Source organism: Stegastes partitus, unplaced genomic scaffold (assembly GCF_000690725.1).
Source record: "Stegastes partitus isolate 25-593 unplaced genomic scaffold, Stegastes_partitus-1.0.2 Scaffold1670, whole genome shotgun sequence".
Classification (NCBI taxonomy): Eukaryota; Metazoa; Chordata; class Actinopteri; family Pomacentridae; genus Stegastes; species Stegastes partitus.
In genome coordinates, this window is record NW_007579401.1 from 101,680 (window position 1) to 113,205 (window position 11,526).

At 49.1% G+C, this 11,526-nt stretch overlaps 2 protein-coding genes and 1 long non-coding RNA gene across 5 annotated transcripts in view; all 3 read right to left on the reverse strand.

The window, feature by feature from the left end:
- The window catches only part of wu:fi75a02 (serine/arginine repetitive matrix protein 1), a 5,100-nt gene extending 1,231 nt beyond the window's left edge, over positions 1-3,869 (reverse strand). Inside the window, exons 1-6 of one of the 3 annotated variants that reach the window (XM_008301418.1) lie at positions 3,006-3,869; positions 1,763-1,939; positions 1,584-1,607; positions 1,281-1,458; positions 998-1,086; positions 208-279 (exon numbers count right to left, since the gene is read on the reverse strand). In XM_008301418.1, coding sequence (XP_008299640.1) covers positions 208-279; positions 998-1,086; positions 1,281-1,458; positions 1,584-1,607; positions 1,763-1,939; positions 3,006-3,808 — 1,343 coding nt within the window. In that variant the 5' untranslated portion in view covers positions 3,809-3,869. The other 2 variants (XM_008301417.1, XM_008301419.1) reach the window with 2 other exon arrangements.
- An 858-nt stretch (positions 3,870-4,727) lies between these two features.
- Positions 4,728-6,092, reverse strand: LOC103371927 (uncharacterized). Its single transcript, XR_520966.1, has 3 exons — positions 5,936-6,092; positions 4,999-5,130; positions 4,728-4,764 (listed from the first exon to the last, which is right to left on the reverse strand). It is a non-coding gene; the product is annotated as an uncharacterized LOC103371927 (long non-coding RNA).
- A 3,220-nt stretch (positions 6,093-9,312) lies between these two features.
- The window catches only part of ythdc1 (YTH N6-methyladenosine RNA binding protein C1), a 15,782-nt gene continuing 13,568 nt past the window's right edge, over positions 9,313-11,526 (reverse strand). The window contains exons 11-16 of the mRNA XM_008301420.1: positions 11,238-11,317; positions 10,842-10,878; positions 10,551-10,590; positions 10,342-10,407; positions 9,791-9,982; positions 9,313-9,707 (exon numbers count right to left, since the gene is read on the reverse strand). Coding sequence (XP_008299642.1) covers positions 9,519-9,707; positions 9,791-9,982; positions 10,342-10,407; positions 10,551-10,590; positions 10,842-10,878; positions 11,238-11,317 — 604 coding nt within the window. The 3' untranslated portion in view covers positions 9,313-9,518. The remainder of the gene's footprint in view (positions 9,708-9,790; positions 9,983-10,341; positions 10,408-10,550; positions 10,591-10,841; positions 10,879-11,237; positions 11,318-11,526) is intronic.

Here is an 11,526-nt window from a genome sequence, read left to right on the forward strand (position 1 = left end):
GTTTGGGGAGGGGTCAGTATTCACCTGTTTGGGGGAGGGGTCAGTATTTACCTGTTTGGGGAGGGGTCAGTATTCACCTGTTTGGGGGAGGGGTCAGTATTCACCTGTTTGGGAGGGGTCAGTATTTACCTGTTTGGGGGAGGGGTCAGTATTCACCTGTTTGGGAGGGGTCAGTATTTACCTGTTTGGGGAGGAGTCAGTATTTACCTGTTTGGGGAGGGGCTTCTGTAGTTCTTGTTGGTGTAAATCTCCTCCAAACTGAACTCTTTCTTCTTTAATCTGAACAGTCACGTGAAAAAAACTTTATTTAAAACCCAGAAGGTAACAGGAAAGTTAAGATGAAGTGAAAACAAGATGACAACAAATGCACAGCCAGGTGAAATCATAGATATATATATAAAGGTTAGACGTCTTAAGGCGGCGTTTCGAATGGCATCACCGGCGGCCATCTTGATTGGGGGCAGCTCTCTGGTGGAACCTGTGGTCCATGAAGGAAGGCGAGTGATCTGTAAGACGTAGATACTCTGATCTCACTGCAATCTGGACGGATTTCCAAACGGTTTGGTTTCTGACAAACGTCATTAACGTGGCTACAATTCAAATTATAAAAATACAATACCAAATAATTAAAATACTAATTGTTGCTGGCCGTGAGAGTGTAACATAATTATCCATCAGTGCAGTGTTATAACTACACCGCTGACGTTTAGAACAAACAAAACTGTTTGGAAATCGGTAGAAAACTGAATAGTTGCTTAAAAAGTCCATGCACCACAACAACACAATGTTATGGGTGAGCAAGCGGACCATACCAAGATGGCCGCCAGTGTGGCCGTGCTATTCCATTGGCCGACAGCGCGGATGAGGCAGCTAGCCTTTATTATACATTTCTATGGCGATAATGATTGCTACATCCTTCCCTCTGCTTCAGACTCTTGAACTGTGATTTTCTGTTTCAGGTGTTATTACTATTGATTTGGCTCCACCCCCTCCTCACCTTTTCACCTTCGGCAGGCCCATCGGTGTGAGCGGCGTTTCTCGAGGCGATGCCCGGCGAATTCGGATCTGTGACACTCGTTTACTTCGCTGTGTAAGAAGGAAGAAGAAAAAGACTTTAGAAAATGTTTGAGAAGCAAAAGCAACAACGAAGAGCAACAAGATCACTGACAGGACAGAAAACAGGAGATCAGTGAGTCCACTGTGAATAAAAACATTTAAAAACCTGAAATCTAACCAAACAAATGCGAGAAGCAACAAAAAAATGAAGAAACAAACGTCACCTCTCCATTGTTGCTGAGAAACTCTGAGCCGGCCACTGATTGGACAACAGGGAGCGCAACAGGCAGTCCATTGGTTGAACACGCAGGGAGGGGCGGGGCTCGTCGCCGGGGCAGGCGGAGGCTCTGAGCACTGTGATTGGCTCGCTGCTTCTGCTGTCTTCGGACGGGAAAAGCTGAGCTGCAACAGACATTAACATATGTGAGTGGTTTTCATGCCAAGTGACTAAATGTAAACAAAAACAGGTGCGTATAAAAGCAGATTTACTCAAATAAAACGTGTTTTATCTGCAGTTATAAAATTACCTCGAAGTGGAGGCTCGAACGTAACTGTGGGGACGGAAACACAAAGTTAATCTGAGCTCAAGGTTTCAGTCTAATGACAACGCTGACCTTAAACAGACTGTGAAAACGGTCAGTGATCTCATTTGAATACAAGCACATGAATATTAATTGGCCACATTTAAATATGAGGCCACACCCACCAGTGATCGCTGCTCAGACTGGGCGGGGCCGTCCAGTCCCTCAGGGGCCGCAGGGGACTCGAACAAGCTCTGCCCCTCACTGACTCCAACAACGTCTCCACGGCAGCTGCTGACAGGCGCAGCATGGGGGCGGGGTTAAAGGAGTAAGAGGAGGAGCACAGCCACAGGCAGGAAGCACTGTGATTGGAGGAGCGGGAGAGGGGAGGGGCCAAGCCAGAGAAACACCATTGACCAGAGGAGATGCTGAAGGCCCCTGATTGGTTGAAGGTCAGGCCGCAGTGAGCTGACTGGAGGATGTGCACGGCACGCTGGGAAGGGGGGCGGGGCATGCTGGGAGGACGAGAAGGAAGAATTAAGCAGCTGCTCGTTAAACTCACTGCTGTTCGTCAACCCTGAGTTTTAGTGGAACCTAACTTGTTATTCTGGTTCTTGAAGACGTTCCACCTTCACTCCAGATTCTTACTCAGTTCCAGCTGTTTGGGACTTTGACGTATTCATTCTCACCCCAAATCACATGACTCTGCCCATTAATGACTTACCTGTCTCCAGGTAAGGATGCCAGTGAACCCTTAAGCTGCATTATAAGAACCTGATGAGTGGCTGTGGCTCCTCCTCTGTTCAGAGATGTGGTTCCAGTTTGATGTCTTCCTTCATTCTTCTCTCAGACCATCTCCTCTGTCCAGAATGTGGACTTCATGTCCTCAGAGTGTCTCTGATCCTTCAGATGCAGCTGGATGCTGCTCTGCTGCGACGTTCTTCGGTACTGTCGTTAATTCTCTGCTCTATGAAGCTCTGTGCTCTCCTGGCTGCACTGGACTGCAGATACATCACTGCTTAGCCTTCAGGATGACACTCTTGTTCCTCCTGTTCTTCTTCTCTGCTTGGTGTGCTGCTGTGTTTTCCAGAACTCTATTGACTTCATGAAGGTCCAGTCGGGAGAACCACAGGTTTTCTGTACTCCCCTAATGTGTGTTCTGCAGGATAAAGCTGGTAAATGATGGACGGTGTCCTTCTCCTGTTCCAGCTGCAGTCGATGGCCTTCTTCTTCTGTCTGTGGTTTAGGAGCCTCTGAACAGAGGAGGTTCCACCTCACCACTCATCACAAACCTAGAATGCAGTCCTGAGATCCTGGAGCCACCTGAGACTTGGACAGACTGGGAGTCATGTGATGCGCAGGTGGGAATAAATATCTGAACTATTTTGTGTTTAACAGTGAGTAAAGGTAACTGTCTGTCTGTCTCACCTGCGTGGCAGCAGCGGTGCTCTACAGCCGTTCTTCCTGATGATGACACCAATGGCCTTCTCTGATTGGCTGGCTCCTCCCTCCTGTCTTCTTCTGCGTTTCTTCTGGGTGTAGTTGTGCAGCGTCAGCAGCGCCTCCTCCTCCTCCTCTGCTCCTCCTCTAAAGGAGAATGCCATCCTCCCCACAAACCTCCCATCATCCTCCTCCTCTTCTTCTTCTTGTCTGTTTTCTAGAAACTCCCCTTCTCTGTGAGTCCTCCTTCTCTTCCTCCTCTGCTGTGATTGGGCGAGGGACAGAGGAGGCGTGGCCGACTCCTCGCTGTCTGATGATGAAGGTTGGAGGGGGGCGGGGGTACACTTGTAGTGGGAGGAGCTTTCTGTCGGCCTCCTCCTCCTCTTCCTCCTGCTCCTCCTCTCCAGAGCGTCCAGACGACGGCTGAGTGAAGCCACGGCTCCTCGCAGGAGGCGACGCATCTCCAAGCGGTGAGCCGACAGGAGGCGGGGCAGGAGGGCGGAGCAGGGGCAGCAGGGGGCAGGAGGAGGAGCAGCAGGAGGAGAAAGATGAAAAGAAGAACAAGATGGAGGACAAAAGAGGGATGGCGAAACAGGAGGAGAGGAGCTAGACAGAGAAATGGTAGGAGTCTGACGAGGGGGAGGAGTGAAAAATACTGAAGGAGGAGAAGAGACAGGAGGAGGACAAGCTGAAAAGTGTTGAGGAGGAAGAGGAGCAGAAGAAAAAAGAGGAGAAAGATGAACAGAAGCAGGACGTACAGCTGGAGAAGAGGCTGGACAAGGAGACAACATGGAGGTAGGAGGATGATGGAGGGATGCAGAGAGAGGAGAAGAAGGAGAGAGATGGGAAGGAGGTACAGGAGGACGTGAGAAAACAGCAGAAGATACAGAGGAGGTAGAGGAAGTTAAATACGTGGATGGAGGAGGACGGGGAGGAGCTGAGGAGAAAAGAGAAGGAGAGAAAAAAGAGGAGGGAGAAGGAGCACAAGGAGGAGACAACATGGAAGGTATTAGAGGATGGAGGGATGCAGGGAGAGGAGAGGGAGAAAAACGGGAGGAAGAAGAAGGAGAAATAGAAGGAGGAGGAGGAGGACGAATAGACGGAGCTACAGAACGAGGTGAGAAAACAGGAGGAGGTGGAGGAGAAATGGTAGAAGGAGCAGGTGGAGGAGTGAAAAAGATTGAAGGAGGTGAAGAAACAGAAGATACAGGAGGACGAGGAAACACAGTAGAGATGGGAGGAGCTACAAAGACAGATGGAGAAGGAAGAGGAGGACGAGGATGAGGAGGAGCTGAGGAGAAAAGCGAAGGAGAGAAATAACAGAGAGGAGAAGAAAGGAGGGACACAGCAGGAGGAGGAAGTAGGGCAGAAGGAGAAGAAAACATGGAGCTAGTGGACCGATGGAGAGACGCAGGAAGAGGAGAAGAATGGGAGGAAGATGTAGGAGGAGCAGAGAGAGGAGGAGGAATAATAGGAGGACGAGCTGCAGGAGGAGGTGAGAAAACAGAAGAGGTGGAAGGAGCGACACAGACAGATGGAGGAGGACGAACAGAAGGAGCTACAGACGGAGGAGGAGGAGGTGCTGAGGAGAAAAGAGAATCAGAGAAATAAGAGGAGGGAGAAGAAAGACCTGCTGTCCCCTCGGCTGCAGGAGGAGGAGGAGGAGGAGGAGAGGAAGGTGAGGAGGAGGAGGAGGAGGAGGAGGAGGAGGAGCAGCTCCACAGAGGCACAGGAGGGGAAAAAACTCCTGGAGGTGAAACAGCACATTACATCATGTACAACCTGAGCTCACCTACAAATTCACATAAACACGACAACATTCAGATTTGTCTGGACAGAGGAGATGCAGTGATGTAATCAGTATGCTAACATGAGCGCCCAATGAAAAGTCAAAGATTCTGTGACATCACAGTCAGGTCAGGTAAACATCAGACAAATAAATTAACAACTGAAATAACAGAAACAAAGTAAACCAACACACCTGCTTGTGTGTCATCATCATCATCATTCTCATCAGCCAATGGGAGAGCAGGGGGTGGAGTCACAGCCACCAGGCCCCGCCCTCCGTCGTCACTCTCGTTTAGTGGCAGTGGTCGAGAGAGCATCGTGAGGACTGACAGAGAGAGAGAGAGAGAGGCTCAATGATCAATGTGACAATCAATAATCAATATTGAACAAGTTACAGGACATTTAGATCACAAAACAAACTCATCAACATGAAGCTGATTTTATTATCAAAAAGAACATTTTAATATCACGGCTGCAAAATTCACGACTCGGTACCGAACTGGCTTTCAACAGATGAGCACGTGACACACAGAAGCAGCAGCTTCATTGTTCCTGAAGGAAAGTCTTGAAACTCTCAAAGCAAAGAAACCGTGAAAGAGTCCAAAGCTTCCTGGTTCCACTGAGAACCACCACCGGGTCCATAAAAGACGTCCAGGACTTTAGTGAAACTGTTCTGGACTCAAACTCACTGCAAAACTTCCGAATCACATGAAAACGCTTCTTGTTCATCATTATTTCCTGACTGAACAGAAACACGCCGAATGTTTCCCTGTCTGGTCAGAATCACGATCAAAAGAGTTTCATTTAAAAAAAAAAAACATTTTCTTTATTATCACAATAATGACATCGCCCGCTGCTCTCGCGAGATTTGCTCCCCTGCAGCTCTAACGAAGCGGCTAGCCTGTTTGTCAGCTGATAGCAGCTGATGTCACCTGTATGTCGTCACAGCGGGTGTGCTGTGACGTCAGGAAGCAGGCAGAGCGGGAATGTGGCGGGTCGGGACGGACTGGGACGGACTGGGACGGACCGGGATTTCAGGGATAAAGGAGAGTGACGGAGCTAACAGCGGCTAACAGCGGCTAGCTGCCGTTAGCAGGCCGCTACACCGGGACTTTACCGGATGGTTTTACCTGCTCACGTCCCGCCGCTCCGTCACTTTCCCTTCAGTCCTCTAACGGTTCATTTCAGGCCGTTTACCGGCAGAAACACCGAATCTGTCCGGTCTGTTCTGAGGAACGGAGCTCCGGTACCGGAATCACAGCGACGGAGCGTCCTTCTTCTTCCTCGGTTCAATTTGCGGTTTAAACGGATGGAAGCTGCAGCAGCGCCGCCTGCAGGAGGAGCAGGGAGCCACCGGAGTCTGTCCGGTCGCCGGATGAGTGACGGTGCGACCCACAGGCTGTAACGATCAAACATCAGTGTGACGGTTGAATTCACTGAGTCACGGTTCGGTCCTGATCGGAACAACCACATGTTCAGCTCCAGGACATTAACCGGCAGCTTTTTCATATCCATCCATCATCTCTACACCTTCATCCTCACTAGGGGGCGGAGCCTATCCCAGCTGACTCAGGGTCATAGGCTGTGTCCGAAATCACCCACTCACTCCCTACTCCCTACATAGTGCACTATGTAGTGATCAATATAGTGATCACTACATAGTGCACTATGTAGGGAGCACCTCGGCAAAGCATCATTTCGGACACTACTCGAGCTGTTAATCACGTCGCTCGCTAGCCGTGATTTGTGCTGCAACAGCGTCGTACAAACACATCAAATTAACAGTTTATTGCGTAGCTAAGAAATCAAATTAAATCCAGTTTATTGTCATTTTGCTGTACACACCAGATGAGCGCGTTTCTTCAGGATCCACTAACTAAAAGCAATTTAAATAAAGTGGTGTAGTTTGTCCAAATCACAACCCAGCGCCGCAATTTTAGCGCCGTTCACTGTCCGGGTAAAATAACATTTAACAAAGCAAACGGGAATTTTTCCGCGCTCTCGTTCATCTCCATTTCCATTTCCTTTCAGTGCATGACGGTCCATATTGCTCAGTTAGTGACCATCGGCTGTACACTACTTTTTATGGTGCATTGTGGGATCTTTTGAGTGACTATGTAGTGGATGAAATTTACCGCTGAGAATTTGAACAGCACTACAAAATGGCGTGCACCCTATATAGTGCACTATGTAGGGCATAGGGAGTGATTTCAGACACAGCTACAGACTGTATAACAGATGGACGTAGCTGCCATGACGTCACCCGTTGGTTTCTGCACTGAGAACATGAAGCCAGGGTTTTGCTACTTCCTGGTTGACATCTTGGATTTTTGGAGCCAGTGACGCAAAAATCGTGGGAGGGGGGCGGAGCCATAGGAGCAGCGATTGGTCAGACTGATTGAGAGGCGGGCCCTCTCAGCCCCGCCCACATTTACCGCCTTCTGCTCGCTTCGTCTGTATGGTCGCTGCCGACTGTCAATCAAGCCAGACACGCCCCTTGCCCCGCAAAATGCTGATGATTTCTTAAAAATTCAGTCTTGATTTATTTTCAGATTGGCCACCTGATCTCTGGATTTGACTGAAAGCTAATAAGAACAAAATCCTGAGCTGTAGGAATGCAGTATTGATCTGTGATCACTTCTTTTCCAGTTCCAGTCTATGGGAGCCAGGGCTTTGTGGAGCCAGCAGCTAGTGGACGGAGTGATGCTGTAGGTTTCTGACACTTCCAGGTTGGCTTCATTTTTCAGGGCCGGTTGCTACGTCCATCTTTATACAGTCTATGCTCAGGATGAAGGCAGGTTCACCTGGACAGGTAACCAGTCTATCACAGGGCTACACTTAGAGACAGACAACCAAGCACACTCACATTCACACCTACGGACAATTTACAATCACCAATTAACCTCAGCATGTTTCTGGACTGTGGGAGGAAGCCGGAGAACCCGGAGAGAACCCACACTGCACGGGGAGAACATGGAGACTCCACGCAGGAAGATCCCGGGTGTCCTCACCGGGTGTCCTCACCGGGACGCCAACCAGCGACCTTGTAGCTGTGAGGCCACGGTGCTAACCACAGCGCCACCTGCAGCCCTGTTTGTCTATGTGATGCTACTGAAATACAGCATCTTTCTTATAAAAACTGCTGAGATATTTTGTGTCATCACCGTGTGGGATGTGTAAGTGATCAGCAGCAACGCTGACTGTAGGTGTGTGTGTGCATACAAGGAGGAATTGTTGAGAGCCTTTTGAACTTCTTTGCCAAAGTCAAGTTCACATTTTGTCTCTGTCCAGAGTGAATGAAAAACAACCAGCAGCTCACCTACAACACTACGAAGACATACAGAGAAGTGTGCTGCACCTTTTAGCAATCGTAAGTCATATTTGATGGAGTCTGCAGCAGTGGCGGTTCTAGAGTTAGTGTTCTAGTGTTACTGGGCCAAGCTGGGCCAGAGTCCACCATCACCACAGCAACAGGATATCTGGCAAATTGGTCCTGAACATCCAAGGCCTCAGCCCTGCTGGTCTCTGTACTTAGGACACCAAGAAGAGTGACGGCAATCTGGCACAGTCAATGGAACGGACCAGCTTGGCTGTTCTACATGGCTTTTGTATCTCACTGCTCTGGATTTTTGGATCCAAAATTCTCATAAACTGATGGAGTTCATGTCCCAAATCATCAGTGCTTGCAATGTTCAGGAAAACACAGTGCTGTCCTTAAAAAGGCATGACTCTGGGGGCTGAGAGCCACATTCATTTGGTTGTCATCGTTATTTCATTTATTTATTGATCTGATCAGGCACCGTCCATCTTTACATAGGAAACATCTGGTGGACTGCGTATAGAGTGTATAGCATTAAGCTAATTCTCAGCTCCTGTCCCTGGTTGGGCTTTTCAGTAATAATAGACAAAGGACCAACAACACCAATACAAACAGTACAGATGACATTATAAACTTATAACCCCCCCCTCCCCCCCGAGTTCTGAGGGACTCTAGGCAAAGAGGGACCTGGACCCCCACGAAGCAGTCACATGCACGACTTTAAATCTGGGCTGCAGGTGTCTCCTGTTACCTGTCCAGGTGAACCTGCCTTCACTCTGAGTCAGCTGGGATAGGCTCCGCCCCCCATGACCCTGGTGAGGATGAAGGTGTAGAGATGATGGATGGATGATCAGAAACGCATCCAGGGTGCCGATGATTGTTTCTATGACTCTATAGACACTAAACTGTTCACTCTGTGAGACATCCCATAATACTGACGCTACCAGCTGGCTACAGAGGACATGCTGGAGTCTCGTTGGAAGCAGCTTCTCATCACGTCCTTCGACAGCTGATGTGGATCTTGATAATGTGAGGTGGTGTCAGTCTATGGGGTTCATCATGTGACCTGACGGCCCTCAGAGGACTCTGGGAAATCTGCACCTGCACTGTAAAAAAGCTTCACGTGTTTGTAGCATGATCAAACATGTGATGTGTTTCCCCTTCAAAATAAAAGTTTTGACCATTAAATGTGTTTGTGATTTTTCACTTTATTCACATAAAACTAACGATGCGCTGATGATGTCCTCTCACAGGTCATTTATTACTCATAATTTTCAACAAAAACAGGAAATCAGTCAAATCACTGCTGACTGACAGAATAAAAGCCCTGTGGGCTGACAGGATGTGACATCATAGAATCCCCCTGCGGTACCGCCCCCTCTGACATCATCAGGTCACCTGCGGTACCGCCCCCTCTCCTTGTCCCTCTCTCTCTCTCTGTCTCGGTCCCTCGCTCTCTCTCGCTCTCGGTCGCGGCGAGGTCCGCCTCGCTCTCGTTCACGCTGCCGCTCCCGCTCTCGCCGGCTGCTCACCACTGCCTGCGTCCGCCGCAGGAAGTCGTCCACCCGCATGTCGTAGTCGTGCTGCATGATGGGAAGAACAACAGGCAGTGAGATCACTGATAGATACGTCCGGGTATTGATCGGCAGCTCAGAGTGTGACTGACCGGGCTGGATGTGAAGGCGCGGTGCTGCGGGACGCGCTGTTTGTCTCTGAAGCGAGGGGGCGGAGCCTCGTGTGGTGGCATGGGGGGGTGGTGGTGGTGATGGTACGCCTGGTGAGGGGGGGGCGGGGGGTGGCTGTGGTGGTAGTAGGGGGGGTGGTGGGTCGGTGGCTGCTCCACGCCGGGGTACGCCGCCTGATGACGCACATGACATCATCGTTAGTTCAGTCACCTGATCGATACCTCAGGGATCAATGTGACCTGTTCATGATCAGTCGATTCGCATCATGATCAATACGTCCTGCTTGATGTTGCCAATAGCAACAGAAAGAGGCTCCACCTGGTGGAACAACCCAGCACTGCAGCTGATCCACAGTACGTTTTCATGTCCTTCTGCTCAATCAATTAAGTTGTTAATTCGTTACTACCAGAAATTGATTAGCAGATCATTGATGTATTGGTCACAAAATGCGAAGCAACGCTACAGCTGCAGAGCAGTTCAACTTTGGTGACAGATCGATTGATAAGCATGATCAGTAACATCAGAGTCGTACCAGAGTCTGCCAGGGAGCCGGAGGCCCGACGCTGTGGTGGTAGTCCCTCATGTAGTCATTATAGGACTGAAACATAACGCACAGGTGAGCACAGTGAAGCCAACAGGCACACATGAGACATATGAGGCTAACGTGATACATGCTAATAGCGCTCCCATGGCCATCTGCTTCATGGAGCTAAGCTAACATGCTAACATGACTGGACTCACCCCATTGAGAAAAACATCTCGTCTTACGCTGGAAAATCGTCTGAAACAGAATAAGTTTGTATCAGATTGGGACTTTCACATTAAAAGCTTCTTGTCAAGATTTCCATTTTTCATGATTCTAAAAAAATTCCGTCTGAACTTCAAAAATAAAACATTTTAGCTTTTTAAAAGCAACGTCCTGTCTTGAAGTTGACCAGTTTTCAACATTTTCAAAACCTTCCAAACACAAGCTGCAGGTTTTCAGCCTGCGATGGCTCCGCCTACTTCCAGGTGAGTGATGCAGCATCTCACCTGTCCACTGGCTGGTTCCGAAGGTCCTGAATGAACCCTGCAAATAAAATGAATTGTGGTGTTTAGTAAGTTCCTGTGTGAGCCGAGCCGTGGGTGAAGAGTCCAGTTTAACCTGCGAAACCAGATCACCATGGTAACAACAAATACGAGTGTGTTCATCCTACACTCAGCGTTACCAAGGTGTCAGGTCACCATGGTAACGCCAATATCGTTATCTGTAATTGATATCATTATCTCTTTTTATGAGCTTTTGTCTTTGTTGAGCCAGCGAACACAAACAAAGCCTGGCTTTGCTAAACCTGCTTCATGGTGCAGCTGAACTGATCAGATTCAGGTGTCAGGTGGAGCTTTACAGTGTGACTGAGTGTGAGGCGAGAATGAACCGTCAGCAACAACCTGCTCGCTGGCTGAAGTCAGGCGGACCGTCAGCTCGCGGCCGCTTCCTGCCGTGGATGTCGTACTCTTCAGGTCGACGCCTACGTAAACAAGTGCACAGGTGAGACACACACATGCACACAAATACACTCACACACATTAAGACACACTGAGGTTTAACACAAGCAGGAAGAACCCAGAACTTCACAGGAACGTGTTTACAGGTGTTTACAGGTGTTTACAGGTGTCGTCTAGCATCAGCGTCCGCATGACAGAAACCTCAAAGTCCCAGTAAACTGGTCCCACGCTA